The following is a 17402-nucleotide window of genomic DNA, read 5'->3' on the forward strand; positions in this document are numbered from 1 at the left end:
CTGCTAACCAAAAGACTGGCTGTTAAAGTTCACCCAGAGGCACCTTGGAAGAAAGGCCTGGCGATCTACTTCTGAAAAATCAGCCATTGAAAACCCTATGGAGCACAGTTCTACTCAGACACATGGGGTCAGATGGGTCGGAGTCAACTTGACAGCAACCGGCTTTTAATAACAGCATCTATCATGGAATATTCTGAGGACTAAATGAGATGATATTTGAATACCACTCAGAGCTGTGCTAAATGAATAAATGGAACAGGCCTAGGTCTTTGTCCTGCATAAACTCTAGCTTTAGCAGCCAAACAGAGTCTCTAGCTGGTCTTTCCCTTAAATCATGACTTTCACACGCACCTTCCTCCCTCTGTGCCTGAGCCCACTTGCCATGTGACCTCGCCTGGGCACCTGACCCTCCTTCTCCCTCCAGGCTCAGCTCATGGACCACTTAGTCCACAAGACCTTCCCAGATCCAGTACCTGAAGGTCTTCTCTCTCCTGCTCCCACTCACCCCGCCTCACCTCTCTGACCACCTCAGCTCCTTCCACTCTCTCTGTTAGTCACCTGCAGCCATGTCTCCGCCCCTATGGCAGATGGTCAGGTCCTTAAGGATACAGACCAAGCCTTGGTCAAACTCTGGCACTGGCTGACCATGTGGGAGATGTTCAGACCATAATAAACTAAATTCCTTAGGAGACGGATGGACAGATGGCGTCTAAGAAGGAGCGCAGGCAGGGACCCAGAAGACTCAGGCACGAGTCTTGGTCCCCACGTACCTGCCCTGCAGCCTTTGCCAAGTGGCTTCATCTCACTAAGCCTCAATCTCCTGATCTATAAAATGGGCATGAAAACACTTATCCAGCCCACCTCCAATGGCTGGTGAGAATCCATTGGATAAAAATGAGCGGACTCTACAGCATCGAACATGAACAATCAGCACTATTATTATTGGCATTTACCAGGCCCTGGTGGCTGCTAACCAAAAAGGATGGCAGTTCAAATCTACCAGCCGCTCCTTGGAAACCCTGTGGGACGGTTCTACTCTGTCCTACAAGGTTGCTATGAGTAGAAATTGACTCCATGGCCAAGGGTAGAAGAAGAAAGGAGAAGATTTCTTGTGGAGTGAGTTGACCAGTCCTCTGTCCTTTCATCTTGCTAAAAGCATTGAACAGTCTTAACTTGGCAGAGGGGTTCTAAAAGCCACCACATCTGGGGTGACCTTCTCAGAAAGGCTGGCCCCAGCAGCCTGAGACTCGTGCTCATAAGACCCAAGGGTGCTTCAGTCCCCTTACCAGCTCCCCCTGCAGTACTCCCCCTTCCCTGCTCCCTCCTCCTACCCTGCTCAGATCTGCCTCCCCGCACCCTCCCCCGGAGACAGCTACCCACCCAGCACCTACCTTGGCTCAGTCGCAGCCACGGTTCCCCAAGTCCTGCCCCAGGAGGCCTCGGGCCCCAGGGAACCAGAAGTCTGAGAGGAACCCCACAGGGTGTCTTCAGTCTCAGCTGCAGTCTGAAGATCTGCAGAGGAAAGCCCAGCACCACCAGCTCTGTCCCCTCCTCTTCCTTCCCCTTCCCCATGGCCTGAGCTCGAGGCTCCTCCCAGAACACATCCTGCTGTGAGCCTGCTTTCTACAGCATCTGAGGCCCCCACAGTCACTGGAGGCTCCTTATTAGAATCTGTTGGATGGGTGGGGACCCCCTCTGGGGCTGATGGCAGTGACCTGTCTCCCGAGCTCCAGACCCACCCACACATCCCTGTCCTGGATACCTCTAGCCAGGTGTCCCCGAAGCACCTCCAGTCCCATATGTATGAATCAAGCTGATCATTTCCTCTCTAAGCCTGCTTCTCTCCCTTTGTCCCTCCCCCAGAATCAGGAACCTGGGTGTCATCCTTAATTCTTCCCTCTCCCTCTCCTGTTTCATCCCAACAGCACCAGGTCCTGTGTGTATGTAAGGAAGCTGCCCCCTTCTCCGCCCACCACCCTCACTGACTTATCAGGCCACCAGTGTCTTTCACTTGATGCCTCTGTTTAGTCTGGCTTCCAGCCAGCAACCAATGGACCCTTTCTGATAGTGAGACACAAATCTGACCGTGTTGTTGTTGTTGGGTGCTGTGGAGCTAACCTGGACCCATGGCGACCTCACACACAATGGAACAAAATGCTACCTGGTCTTGCACCATCCCTGTGATCGGATGCAGATCAGACTGGAGTAATCCATAGGGTTTTCATATACTTATTTTCAGAAGTAGATCAGCAGGCTTTTCTTCCTAGTCAATCTTAGCCTGGAAGCTCTGCAGAAACCTGTTTAACGTAACAGGAATGTGGAAGCCTCCACTGACAGACGGGTGCTGGCTGAGCATCAGGTACCTTAGCCAGGAATCAAACCTGGGTCTCCCGCATGGAGAGCAAGAATTCTACCACTGAACCACCAATGCCCCCTGATCATCTTACTCCTCTGTTATAACCTTCAGTGGCTCCCTGTTGAAGAGAGAACTTTTAAGAGAGCAGGCAAACTCCTTGACATGACTTGTAAAGCCCTTGTTGATCTGTCCCTCCTTCATCTCTGTCTTAGTTATCTAGTACTGCTATAACAGAAGCGGACAGCTTTAACAAAGAGAAATTCATTCTCTCACAATCTAGGAGGCTAGAAGTCCAAATTCAGGGTGCCAGCTCAAGGGGAAGGCTTTCTCTATCCGTCAGCTTCAGGAAGGTGCTTGTCGTCAATCTTCCTTCGGTCTAGGAGCTTCTCCTTGCAGGAACCCCTGGTCCAAAGGACATGCTCTGCTCCCTGGGCTGCTTTCTTGGTGGTATGAGGTCCCACTGTCTCTCTGCTCACTTCTCTCTTTTATATCTCAAAAGAGATTGACTCAATGAACAACTTAATCTTATAGATTGAGTACTGCCTCATTAACATAACTGCCCCTAATCCTGCCTCATTAACATCATAGAGGTAGGATTTTCAACACACAGGAAAATCACATCAGATGACAAAATGGTGGACAATCACACAATACTGGGAATGGTGGCCTAGCCAAGTTGACACACATTTTTGGGAGACATAATTCAATCCATAACAATCTCCAACCTCAGGCCTTATCCCCTCATGCCAGCGCCTCCTAGAAGTACTGAACAACCGCAGTTCCTCAATAATCCAGTTCTCTCCTACCTCCAGGCCTTGACATGTGCTGTAGAATTCTCTTCTCAACCCTTCTTGGAACTCTCTTTTTAACCCCTGTCCTGTCTCACTCCTGGTCATCCTTCATTCAGCAGAGAAAAGCACGCAGCAAAGGAGAATATAGAAGCACATCAGAGAAGCTGGAGGAAAAGCATTGTGTCATAGAAGCCAGGGGAGGAGAGAGGGTCAAGGAGACGCTCATGGTCAACAGAGCCAAAGACTGCAGAGAGGACATGGACCAAGAGAAACAAAGCGTCTACTGACCTTAAGGAGGAGAGAACAGTGCTAAGGGGAGTCCCTGTGAGGTGCAAACAGTTAAGTGCCCAGCTGCTAACTGAAGGGTTGGAGGTTTGAGTCCACCCAGAGGCACCTCGGAAGAAAGGCCTGGTGATCTAATTCCAAAAAATCAGCCATTGAAAACTTTATGAAACACACATGGGGCCATCACAAGTCACAGTCGACTCCACGTCAACTGGAGGGCCGAGGGAATGGTGCCGCAAGCAGTGGTGGGAACAGGTCACTTCCAAGATGAAACATTTGCTAGTTCATCTTTTTTTTTTTTCACATATGAAGCCAAAAATTATTTGGGGGTGGGGAGCCCTCAGGCACATTTCTAGATTTTTGAAAAGCTCACAAACCCTTTTCTCTCATCCCATTGGGCCTAATGGATAAATGGCTCCGGAGAGAGACAGACTGCCGACAGTATTGTTTGAGCACCTGGTTTCAGCTATACCTGAAACCCTGATGCCATATCTACTCTTGTATTGATCAGCTGTGTGATGCAATCAAATTCTCTTTTTTGATTAAACCTGTTTCAGATGAGTTTCTGTCACTTGCAGCCAAAGAAGCCTTGGGGCTAAGGAACCCCCTGACTTTTCTACTGGGGCTTGGCTGGCTTTTGTTCTACCCTCATTTGTAAAGGAGGCCATTTGGTTAAAAGAAAGAAAGAATGCCTAGAAACATACATCATTTACTCTCTGGCTCTGCCTCCCTCCCATATCTACTTCATTTCTGCCCCTGTCATGTGACTGGAATCACAGTCTACCTCGCATCTGTACGTTAGAGCTCTTAAATCAAATGTCTGTCTTGTCCCTCCTCCCTCCACTACTGGGCTTAAGTCCTGGGCCTAGGTCTTATTCATTAGGGTCTATCCATCATAGTGCTAAGTCAATCTTGGCTCAATAAATGAAACAAATGAATGCATGAATAAGTCCAGGGCAGGACAGAGGACCGAGAATTCAGCTCCTGCAGGCCCAGAACTCAGCAGCAGCCAGGCGGTGTGGCCATCGTGGGCAGCCCACTCTCCTTATCAGCTTCAGCCTAACTGAATCGGAAATCACAAGCTGATGTTGGCCTCTCGTGGCCACCACGCTTCTCTTATCATCATCAGCTGCTGTCTCTGCAACAGGGCTGGATGTGGTAGCCACAGAGGGGGCTGCTTGGTGATTGCAGATAGCCCCAGAGCGATCCCCTGCAAAGAGCAGCGGAGGCACCTTCACTGTGAGGGCACAGGGCTCATAGCCAGCCGGGCACCGAGACTGAGGGGGAGGTGGAGGCACAAATGACCAAGTTCCCTGTCCATCATCAAGGCAGGGGTGGCACTGCCCCTTTAACCAGCCCCAGTGACCCTTTTCCTCCTCTTTTCTTCTTCCAGGGTTTGTGTAACCCGGGTTTTCCAGACTGGGCTGTTACCAGGTTTCTCATCTGCAGCCATCCCCAGGAACCTTCCCCCGCCCCCAACAAAGGCAGGAATTCATCAGCATCAGAAGGGAGAAAGTTAGGTTCCCTGCATTTATTGTGATATTTCCCAGATCACCACTAGCTGATTTTCCCATTGTTAGCTGTCGTTGAGTCCGCTCTGACTCAGGTGACCCCGTGCACGACAGAACAAAACGCTGCCTGGTCCTGCACCTGATCAGCTGCAGGCTGAACCATTGTGATCCACACAGAGCATTGTCAGTGGCTGGTTTTTGGAAGCACATCGCCAGGCCTTTCTTCTTTGTCTGTCTTAGTCTGGAAGCTCCGTTGAAACCCGTTTAAAAAAAAAAAAAAAAACCATTTAGCATCACAAAAAACCCACTGCCCTCAGTTGATTTAGACTCATAGCGATCCTATAGGACAGAGTAGAACTGCCCCATAGAGTTTCCAAGGAGCGCCTGGTGGATTTGAACTGCCAGCCTCTTGGTTAGCAGCTGTTAGCATCACAGCAATGTACAAATCTTCCACTAACAGATGGGTGGTGGCTATGCCTGAGGTGCACTGGCTGGGAATCAAACCCAGGTCTCCACATAGGAGGTGAGAATGCTACCATTGAACAAAAAATGCCTTGATATTCCTGTTAGTTGTCAGCTAATGGAGGCAAAGTTACTCCTTAGTGACCAATGCCCAAGATACACAAGGTGAAGGCCCACAGTCTGTTTCCATGCTTCCTCCGTCTGTCACCCTCCTCCGGCATGTGAGGGGCCTCACACTCTCAGCTGGCCCTCCCGGACATAGCTCAGATGGCTTCTCCTTGGGCTCCTCTATCCCAGCCTGGGCATTTGGGGTGAGGGGGTGCAATGCAGGCTCTGGGGGACAGAGAGGACTTGGGGTTGCTGTGGAGGGAGGGGCCAGTCTCCTACTTTCGCATTCTCCTGCAGCCTCCAAGGGAGATCAAGGGACTCTTCCTCCCTGCCAACAGCTCTGCTGTCCCTAACGTCCCCAGTGTCTCCAGTTTCACCCCTGGAGGTTTTGGCTGGAGGTGCTGAGTGGCAGGGCAGGCCAGGGAGCTCCCCAGGATGCTGAGGAGATGCCAGGAGCCTCTTGATCCATATAAAATATGTCTCACAGTCGCTGTTCCCTTCTCTCAGATTCACACCAGGAAGGGGAACTGGCCAGTAGGTCAGGAAGCCTGGGGATCAACTAGCCTGGAGATTGATTACAGAATTTCTAAGACCCCCCCACCAACTCTTTATTACCTATGCAAATTGCCTGTTCCCCTCCACCCGCATGCTCACTGACACTGACAGACACACACGGACACACACGAATATATCCTGCAAAGGGAGACCTACGACCTGGCTGGCTCCTGGCCCAGCATGCCTCTAGCTGCAAGGCCTCCTCCCCTTTGGGTCAGTTTCCTCATCTGTACCCTGAGGGTTAGTAACCATGTTTGCAAAGCCCTCACCAGCTTTCTCAATCCCCAAATGATCTTGGTTCTGGCTTCTGAGACTTCTGCCCAAAGTTTTGCTCAGAGGCCTCTGGTCTCTGGTGATGGGAGACCCCTCTTTTGGAGTGTGGGAGGGCCACGCCTCTTCCCTATTGCCTCCCACTTCCCTCTCCCCAGAGGTCTCAGGGGACCACCTTCAAACAGCTCTTGGGCTTGGAGCTACATTCGGGGAAGGCTTCCTTCCTAACGACCCTCCCTCTCAGCAGTGGACAGCACAGGCCTCCTGGAGCCCGGCCAGCCCTGCTTCCCTCTCCTCCTCCAAACCCCCGGGGCCATTCCTGAGGACGTGTGGAGAGGGAGCTTCTGTGCTGAAACCGCCAGAGCTCCTCCAGAAAAAAATTGTTTTTTAAATTGCGCTAAATATATGTGCAACAAAACATTTGCCATTTCAACGTTCTTGACCTGCCCCATTCAGTGTTACTGACTATGGTCATCGTGTTTAACCGTCATCACTATGCCTTTTCGAGTTTTTCCATCACCCTTAACAGAAGCTCAGTGTCCCCTAAGCAGTGAGTTCCCCTTTCCTCTTGCCCGCCCCTGGTAACCACTGATAAACTTTGGTCTGTAAGCGTTTGCTAATTCTAGACTTTCCCGTAAGAGGGATCATACAATATTTGTCCTTTTGTGACTGACTTATTTCACTCTGTGAAATGTTTTCAAAGTTCTTCTCTGTTGTGGCATGCATCAGGACTTCTTTTCTCTTTATGGCTGAGTAATAGTCCGTTGTGTGTATGCACCCCATTTCGTTTATCCATTTATCTGTTGGCGGTCATTGTCATGGATTGAATTGTGTCCCCCTAAAATATGAGTCAACTTGGTTAGGCCATGATTCCCAGTATTGTGTGGTTGTCCTCCTTTTTGTGATTGTAATTGTATGTTAAAGAGGATTAGGGTGGGATTGTAACACCCTTACTAAGGTCACATCCCTGATCCAATGTAAAGGGAGTTTCCCTGGGGTGTGGGCTGTGCCACCTTTTATCTTACAAGAGATAAAAAGGAAAGGGAATCAAGCAGAGAGTGGGGGACCTCATATCACCAAGAAAGCAGCACCGGGACCAGAGCACGTCCTTTAGACCCAGGGTTCCTGCACGGAGAAGCTCCCAGTCCAGAGGAAGATTGAGGACAAGGACCTTCCTCCAGAGCTGACAGAGAAAGAAAGCCTTCCCCTGGAGCTGAGGCCCTGAATTACGACTTCTAGCCTACTAGACTGTGAGAAAATAAATTTCTCTTTGTTAAAGCCGTCCACTTGTGGTATTTCTGTTATAGCAGCATTAGATGACTAAGACAGTCATTTGGCTGTTTCCACCTTTTGGTCATTGTGAACAATGCTACAATGAACCCTGTGGTAAGAGTGTCTGTCTTCAATTCCCTTGGGAGAAGTGGACTTGCTGGATCATATGACACAATGATCTCAGCACCACACCCCCCCTCACACAGCTTCTTCTGACAAACCTACAACAGCCCAGAAAAGCAGACCCCGTTTCCCTCTCACAGGTGAGGAAACGAGCGTAGAGATACTGTGAGGAAGGCCAGGGTCACACAGGGGCAGCAGTTCCTGTTCCTCCCAGGCCTCCCTACTCCCAGAGGGCCAGTCTCAGGGGGCAGAGGGAAGGGAGGCCACATGGATCCCACTCCTCCCTCACCAGCCACAGAGAACACCCCTTCCTCAACCCACACCCGGAGCCCCTAGGTACGCAGCTTGATTTTGGTTCCCCAGCCCAGCCTTCTAGGAAGCAGAAATTAGCTAAGGGAGACTTGCTCATCTCCTCCCAAAGCCGGAGAAAAGAGCCCCTTGCAGGCATGGCAGGTAGGAGGTGAAAACTCCAGGGCAGAAATAACCCCATTGTGAGCCAAGTGTGAAGTCAGAGTCTTCAAGTTTATTTCCCACTCAGCTCACCAAGAGCCGTGGTGGCACAGTGTTAAAACACTCAGCTGCTAACAAAAAGATTGGTGGTTCAAACTCACCAGCCAGTCCGTGGGAGAAAGATGTGGCAGTCTGCTTCCATAAAGATTTACAGCCTTCAAACCCTATGGGGCAGTTCTACTCTGTCCTACAGGGTAGCTATGAGTTGGGATGGCAGTGGGTTTATTGGCTCCAGCCCACGGTGAAGTAGCTGTGTGGTGTGAAGGCCTAGCTTTAGATAAGAGGTGGGAAGCTGAGCATACAACCCCCCACCCCTTTCCCTTCACCTGCCAATAGGAGGACTCAACTGGGATTCTAGTCACAGTACTGCAGCCCCCTGACCCCCTTCCTCAGTGCTCAGGGACTTGGATTTCAGGAGAGACAGTCTGGCTCGGAGCCCCTTTAGTCTGCAATAATTCTGCACACGGATCAGCCCTTGGATCACAGTGATTGTACCTAGGTTACATATCTGACCTACAGGGGACATACCCACATCTCAACTGATATTCGGTCAATTCCTGGAGCCTTGTTTTTCGCCAATGCCTTCAGTGCAGCTTGGACTCTTTCCTTCACTACCATCGGTTCTTGATCATATGCCACCTCCTGAAATGATTGAGTGTTGACTAATTCTTTTTGGTACAGTGATTCTGTGTAGTCCTTCCATCTTCTTTTGATGCTTCCTGCGTCGTTTAATATTTTCCCCGTAGGATTCTTCAACATTGCAACTCAAGGCTTCAATTTTCTGTTCAGTTTTTTCAGCTTTAGAAATGCCAAGGGTGTTCTTCCTTTTGGTTTTCAAACTCTAGGTCTTTGCACATTTCATTATAACACTTTACTTTGTCTTCTCAAGCCACCCTTTGAAATCTTCTGTTTAGCTGTTTTACTTCATCATTTCTTCCACTAGCTTTAGCTACTCTACGTTCAAGAGCAAGCTTCTGAGTCTCTTCTGACATCCATTTTGGTCTTTTTTTCTTTCCTTCCTGTCTTTTTAACGACCTCTTGTTTTCTTCACGTAGGACGTTCTTCGTGTCATTCCACAACTCATCTGGTCTTCAGTCATTAGCGTTCAAGGCATCAAATCTGTTCTTGAGACAGTCTCTAAATTCAGGTGGAATATACTCAAGGCCATACATTGATTCTCATGGACTTGTTCTAATTTTCTTCACCTTCAACTTGAACTTGCATATGAGCAACTGATGGTCTGTTCCACAGTCAGCCCCCAGCTTTGTTCTGACTGATGATATTGAGCCTTCCCATGGTCTTTTTCTACACATGTAGTCAGATTGATTCCTGTGTATTCCATCTGGCGAGGTCCATGTGTATGGTCGCCGTTTATGTTGGTGAAAAAAGATATTTGCCTTGAAGAAGTCATTGGCCTTGCAAAATTCTACCACGCCATCTCCGGTGTTCTTTCTAACACCAAGGCCCTATTTTCCAACTATTGTTCCTTCTTTGTTTCCAACTTTCCCATTCCAATCACCAGTAATTATCAATGCATCTTGGTTGCCTGTGAGATTGATTTCAGATTGCAGAAGTTGGTAAAAATCTTCAATTTCCTCATCTTTGACCTTAGTGGTTGGTTCATAAATTTGAATAATAGTCATAGTAACTGGTCTTCCTCATAGTCATATGGATATTATCCTATCACTGACAGCGTTGTACTTCAGGATAGACCTTGAAATGTTCTTTTCGACCATGAATACAACACCAGTCCTCTTCAATTTGTCATTCCCAGGAAGGTATACCGTATGATTCTGTGATTCAAAATGGCCAATACCAGTCCATTTCAGCTCACTAATGCCTAGAATATTGATCTTTATGCAGTCCATTTCATTTCTGATGACTTAACAATTTTCCTAGATTCATACTTTGTACATTCCACGTTACAGTTATTAATGGATGTTTGCAGCTGTTTCTTCTAATTTCGAGTCATTCCACAACAGCAAATGAAGGTCCCGAAAGCTTGACTCCAGCCACGTCATTAAGGTCAACTCTACTTTGAGGAGGCGGCTCTTTCCCAGTCGTATCTGGACTGCGTCCCAACCTGAGGAGCTCGTCTTTGGCACTCTATCAGCCAGTGTTCCGCTGCTAGTCAAGGTCTTCATTGGCTAATTGTTTCAGAAGCACACCGTCTTAGTCTGGCACTTGAAATACCGAGTGGCATAACTTCCAGCACCACAGCGACACGCAAGCCACCACAGTATGACAAGCTGACAGGCATGTGGTGATACACTAAATTAGGGACTTTCTTCCTCTGATTCTTTCCCCTTCAGGATTTCCTGTTCACTTTCCAGTAGTCTTGGCTGCCCCAGATTTCATCACTTGCTCCCCGGGCAGAAAGATGGTAGGCTTTCTATGGGAATTTTAGCTGCTTGCATAATGTTATAAATTGAAACAAATGTATATTTTGCAGTTGTTGGGTGGAGTGTTCTATAAATGTCAGATAGGTCAAATTGGTTGACAGCATTGTTTAAGCCTTCTGCATTCTTGCCAATTTTCTGTCTGTCGTTGTCAATTATTGAGAGCCAGGTTTTAAAATCTCCGACTATTTTTGTTGATTCGTCTGTTTTATTTCTCAGTTTTGCCTGTTTTTGCTTCATGTATTTTAGGGTTTTGTTGTTGGGAGTGTATTCATTTATAATAATTACATCTTCCTGATATATTATGCATCATCATGAAACATTACTCTTTGTTTCTGGTAATATTTCTCCCCTTAAAGTCTATTTTATCTGATATTAATATAGGCACTGTAGGTCTCATAGTTACTGTTTGCATGGTATACCTTTTCCTATCCCTTTACTTTCAACCTTTTTGTGTCTTTGAATCTAAGGTGTGTCTCTTGTATACAGTGTATGGTTAGGTTTTCTTTTTTCTTTATCATGTCTGATAATCTGTGTCTATTGATTAGAATGTTTAATCCATTCACATTTAATGTAATTATCTACATGATTGGATTTACAGCTACCATTTTGCTATTGGCTTCCCATTTGTCTCTTTTATTTTTTTTCTTTCTCTTCTTCCTTTACTGGCTTCTTTTCGTAAATAATAGATTTTGGTGTACCATTTCATACTTCTGTTGATTTTTTAAAAGTTTGTGTTACACATGTATATCTGTGTGTGCCCTGGTGGCACAGTGATTAAGAGCTTGGCTGCTAACCAAAAGGTTGGTGGTTCAAATCCACCAGCTGCTCCTTGGAAGCCCTTTGGGGCTGTTCTACTCTGTCCTATAGGGTTGCTATGAGTTGGAATTGACTCCATTGCAATGAGTTTGGTTTTTGGTTTACGTATATCTGTGTAGTAGTTGCTCTACGGATTACAGTGTACATCTTAATTTATCACAATCTACTTCTGAAAAATACTAATTTAATTCTGATAAAATATAGAAACTTTAATACATTTCTCATTCCTTCCAACTCCTTTATGCTGTTATGGTTGTACGTTACATCTGTGTATGTTATAAAACCAACAATATAATGTTATATTGCTTTATAAAATCTTATGTCTTTTAAAGAAGACAAGATATGAGAAAAAGTATATTTGCAGAATCTTATATTTACCCACATTTTTACCATTTCCAGCAGTTTTCATTTCTCCCTGCAGATTCCACTTACTGTCTAGTATCACTTCCTTTAAGCCCGAAGAATTTTCTTCAGCATTTCTTGTAAGGTATTTCTGCCAGTCACAAATTCTTTCAGTTTTGCTTTCATTTTTGAAAGATAGTTTTGCTGAATATAGAATTCTAGGTTGACTTTTTGTTTTGTTTTGTGTTTTCAGTGTTTTGAATATGTCATCTAACTGCCTTTTGGCTTCCATTGTTTCCAGTGAGAAATCATCTGTTAATTGTTCCTCTGTTCATGATGTGCTGTTTTTCTCTTGTTGCTTTCAAGGTTTCAATCTTTTGACTATGTTGTATCTAGGCGTGTTATTTCACTTGGGGTTCACTGAGCTTCAGGTATTTGTCAAATTTGGGAAGTGTCAGCTATAATTTCTTCAAATATTTTTCTGTCTCTTTCTTGTCTCTCCTGGAACTCCCAACACATATATGTTGGTATGCTAGATGTTGTGCCACAGGTCTCTGAGACTTTTTTTTTTAATAATATTTTATTGAGTTTTTGGTGAAAGTTTACACAGCAAGTTCAGTTCCCATTTGACAATTTCCACACAAATTGTTCAGTGGCATTGTTGTTGTTAGGTGCCATAGAGTTGGTTTCGACTCATAGTGACCCTATGCACAACAGAACAAAACACTGCCCCATCCTGTGCCATCCTTACAATCGTTGTTATGCTTGAGCTCATTGTTGCAGCCACTGTGTCATTCCACCTCGTTGAGGGTCTTCCTCTTTTCCGCTGTCCCTGTACTCTGCCAAGCATGATATCCTTCTCCAGGGACTGATCTCTCCTGACAACATGTCCAAAGCATGTAAGACGCAGTCTTGCCATTTTTGCCTCTAAGGAGCATTCTGGTTGTACTTCTCCTAAGACAGATTTGTTCATTCTTTTGGCAGTCCATAGTATATTCAATATTCTTCGCCAACACCACAATTCAAAAGTCAATTCTTCTTCGGTCTTCCTTGTTCATTGTCCAGCTTTCACATACATATGATGTGATTGAAAATACCATGGCTTGGGTCAGGCACACTTAGTCTTCAAGGTGATATCTTTGCTCTTCAACACTTTAAAGAGGTCCTTTGCAACAGATTTACCCAACACAATGGGTCTTTTGATTTCTTGCCTGCTGCTTCCATGGCTGTTGATTGTGGATCCAAGTAAAATGAAATCCTTGACAACTTCAATCTTTTCTCCGTTTATCATGATGTTGCTCATTGGTCCAGTTGTGAGGACTTCTGTTTTCTTTATGTTGAGGTGCAATCCATACTGAAGGCTGTGGTCTTTGATCTTCATTAGTAAGTGCTTCAAGTCCTTTTCACTTTCACCAAGGAACGTTGTGTCATCTGCATAACCCAGGTTGTTAATGAGTCTTCCTCCAATCCTGATGCCCTGTTCTTCTTCATATAGTCCAGCTTCTTGTATTATTTGCTCAGCATACAGATTGAATAGGTATGGTGAAAGAATACAACCCTGACGCACACCTTTCCTAACTTTAAACCAATCAGTATCCTCTTGTTCCATCCAAACAACTGCCTCTTGATCTATGTAAAGGTTCCTCATGAGCACAATTAAGTGTTATGGCATTCACAATGTTATCCATAATTTGTTATGATCCACACAGTCGAATGCCTTTGCATAGTCAATAAAACACAGGTAAACATCCTTCTGGTATTCTCTGCTTTCAGCCAGGATCCATCTGACATCAGCGATGATATCCCTGGTTCCACGTCCTCTTCTGAAACCAGCCTGAATTTCTGGCAGTTCCCTGTCGATATACTGCTCCCACTGTTTTTGAATGATCTTCAGCAAAATTTGGCTTGCGTGTGATATTAATGATATTGTTCTATAATTTCCACATTCGGTTGGGTCACCTTTCTTGGGAATAGGCATAAATATGGATCCCTTCTGGTCAGTCGGCCAGGAAGCTGTCTTCCATATTTCTTGGCATAGACGAGTGAGCACCTCCAGCGATGCATCTGTTTGTTGAAACATCTCAATTGATATTCCATCAGTTCCTGGAGCCTTGTTTTTCTCCAATGCCTTCAGAGCAGCTTGGACCTCTTCCTTCAGTACCATCGGTTCCCGATCATATGACACCTCTTGAAATGGTTGAATATCGACTAATTCTTTTTGGTATAATGACTGTGTATTCCTTCCATCTTCTTTTGATGCTTCCTGTGTCGTTTAATATTTTCCCCGTGGAATCCTTCACTATTGCAACTCTAGGCTTGAATTTTTTCTTCAGTTCTTGCAGTTTGAGAAACGCCGAGCGTGTTCTTCCCTTTTGGTTTTCCATCTCCAGCTCTTTGCACATGTGATTAAAATACTTTACTTTGTCTTCTCAAGAGGTTCTTTGAAATCTTCTGTTCAGTTCTAGTGAACATCTTTTAATATATTTGTTGGCTGCTGGATGTCCTCTTTGGTGAAGGTTCTGTTCACATCCTTTGCCCATTTTGTAATTGGGTTGTCTTTTTGTTCTTGAGTTGTTGCAGTTTTCTATAGATTTTAGAGATTAACCCTTATCAGATAAGTCATTGCCAAAGATTTTTTTCCCAGTCTGTAGGCTATTTATTCTTTTAATAAAATGTTTTGATGAGCATAAGTTTTTAAACTTTTATGATGTTCCATTTATCTGTTTGTCTTCTGTTCATGCATTTGTTGTAATGTTTGTTACCCTATTTTTACAAAAGATTAAGTCCCATAGTATTCTCCCTATGTTGTCTTCCAGGGATTTTATGGTTTTAGTTTTAACATTCAGGTCTTTGATCCATTTGAGTTAGTTCTTGTGTTTGGTGTGAGATATGGGTACTGTTTCACTTTTTGGCAAGTGGATATCCAGTTTTGCCAGCACCACTTATTAAAGAGGCTGTTTCTGTTCCACTGAATGAGTTTTGAACCCTTGTGGAAAATCAGCTGTCCATAGTTGGCTGGGTTTAATTCTGAGCTCTCAGTTCTATTGCACTGGTCTATGTCTACTACTGAACCAATACCAGGCTGTTTTAATTACAGTGGCAGTATAATATGTTCTGATACTAGGGCATGTGGGACCTCCTGCTTTGTTCTTTTTCTTCAATATTGCTTTGGTTTTTCTAGGTTTCTTTCCTTTCCATGTGAAGTTGGTCATTAGTCTTTCTATTTCAGTAAAGGATGTTGTTGGGATTTATATCAGGATTGCATTGTATCTGTAGATTGCTTTAGGTAGAATTGACATTTTCACTATATTAAGTCTTCCAATCTATAAGCATGGGATGTTTTTCCATTTTTGTAGTTCTCTTTGTGTCTTGTAGTGTGTTTTATCATTTTCATTGTAGGTCTTTTATGCCCCTGGTTAGGTTAATTCCTAGATATTTTTATCAATTTGGGGGCTATTATAAATAGTATTGTTTTCTTGGTTTCTTTTTCAGAGTAGTTTTGTTAGTGTAGAGAAACCCAACTGGTTTTTGTGTGTTGATCTCGTACTCTGCAACATTGCTAAATTCTTCTATTAGTTCTGGCAGCTTTCTTGTGGAATCCTTAGGGTTTTTTATGTATAATATCATGTCATCTGCAAATATAGTTTTATTTCTTCCTTTCCAATTTGGATACCTTTTATCTTTCTTTCTTGTCTTATTGCTCTGGCTAGGACTTCCAGTATAAAGTCGAATAAGAATGATGATAATGGGCATCCTTGTCTCATTTCCACTCTCAGAGGGAAGGCTCTCAGCCTTTCTCCACTGAGTAAAACGTTGGCTGTTGGTTTTGCATTAAAAAAAAAAAAAAAAAACCCAAACCCATTGCCGTTGAGTCGATTTCGACTCATAGCAACCCTATAAGACAGAGAAGAACTGCCCCGTAGAGTTTCCAAGGAGCACTTGGTGGATTTGAACTGCTGTCCTTTTGGTTTTAGATATATGCCCTTAATTATGTTGAGAAATTCCCCTGAGAATTTTTTTTTTTTTTAATCAAGAAAGGGTGTTGAATTTTATTGAAAGCCTTTTCTGCATCAATTGATATGATCATATTGTTCCTCTCCTTTGTTTTACTTATGTGGCAGATTACATTGAATGAATTTTCTAATGTTAAACCACCCTTGTAATCCTTGTATGACTCTCACTGGATCATGGCGTATGGTTTATTTATTTATTTATTTAGATATGTTGCTGAAGTCTGTTGGCTAGAATTTTGTTGAAAAAATTGCATCTATGCTCATAAGGGATATTGGTAATTTTCTTTTTCTGTAAGGTCTTTGCCTGGTTTAAAAGTGTTCAAAAGCAAAGATGTCGCTTTGAGGGCTAAGGTGCACCTGACCCAAGCTATGGTATTTTCAATCCCCTCATATGCATGTGAAAGCTGGACAATGAATAAGGAAGACTGAAGAAAAATTGATGTCTTTGAATTATTGTGTTGGCAAAGAATATTCAATATATCATGGGCTGCCAGAAGAACAAACAAATCTGTCTTGGAAGAAGTACTGTCAGAAGGCTTCTTAGAAGCAGGATGGCAAAACTTTGTCTCAAGTACTTTGGACATGTTATCAGGAGGGGCCAGTCCCTGGAGAAGGACATCATGGTTGGTAAGGTACAGGTCAGTGAAAAGAGGAAGGCCCTCAAAGAGATGGATTGACACAGTGGCCACAAAAATGAGCTCAAACATAGCAATGACTGTGCAGATGGTGCAGGACTGGGCAATGTTATGTTCTGTTGTATATAGGATCACTATGAGTTGAAACCAGCTGAACAGAACCTAAAAACAACAATTTTCTTTTCTTTTTGATGTCTTTGCCTCGTTTAGGTATCAGGGTTATGCTGGCCTCACAGAAAAAGTTCTGTAGTGTTACTTTCTCTTGTATGTTTTTGAAGAGGTTGAGTAGGATTGGTGTCAACTCTTCTCTGAATGTTTGGTACAATTCTCCAGCACAGCCATCTGGTCCTGGGCTTTCTTGTTGTTGTTGTTGGTAATTTTTTCATGACATCTTCAAGCTCTTTTTTTGTAATGGGTCTGTTTAAATTTTCTACCTCTGTATTAGTTTGGGTAGGTAGTGTATTTCTAGGAATATGCCCACTTCACCTCTCACTCACTGCTGTCGAGTCGATTCCAACTCAGGGCCACCCTGTTGGACGGAGTAGAACTACCCCATAGTGTTTCCAAGGAGCTGCTGGTGGATTTGAACTGCTGACCTTTTGGTACAAGCTCTTAACCACTAAGACACCATGTCTCCTCATTTCACCTAGGTTTTCAAATTTGTTGGAGTACAATTTTTCATAGTAATCAGTTATGATCTTTATCTCTGTTGAATCAGTTGTAATGTCACCGATTTGATTTCTTAATTTGATTATTTGCCTCTTCTGGTTTTTTTCTTTTGTCAATTTAGCCGGTGGTTTGTCTATTTTATTGATCCTTTTAAAGAACAAACTTCTGGTTTTATTGATTCTTTCTATTATTTTTGTATTTTCTATTTCATGTATTTCTGCCCTAATCTTTATTATTTCCTTTTTTTTCTGGTAGCTTTTGGCTTCTTTTGTTCTTCCTTTT

General features: G+C 44.3%; 1 protein-coding gene across 5 annotated transcripts in view; it reads right to left on the bottom strand.

Annotated features, from left to right (window-relative positions):
- The window catches only part of PIK3R6 (phosphoinositide-3-kinase regulatory subunit 6), a 114146-nt gene extending 96835 nt beyond the window's left edge, over positions 1–17311 (bottom strand). For 2 of the 5 annotated variants that reach the window (XM_064271767.1, XM_064271768.1), the window contains exon 1: positions 1392–17311. In XM_064271767.1, the coding sequence (XP_064127837.1) occupies positions 1392–1747 (356 nt within the window). In that variant the 5' untranslated portion in view covers positions 1748–17311. The remainder of the gene's footprint in view (positions 1–1391) is intronic. The other 3 variants (XM_064271769.1, XM_023556446.2, XM_064271770.1) reach the window with 3 other exon arrangements.
- Between the last annotated feature and the right edge of the window lie 91 nt (positions 17312–17402).

This window comes from Loxodonta africana, chromosome 18, assembly GCF_030014295.1.
Source record: "Loxodonta africana isolate mLoxAfr1 chromosome 18, mLoxAfr1.hap2, whole genome shotgun sequence".
NCBI lineage: Eukaryota > Metazoa > Chordata > Mammalia > Proboscidea > Elephantidae > Loxodonta > Loxodonta africana.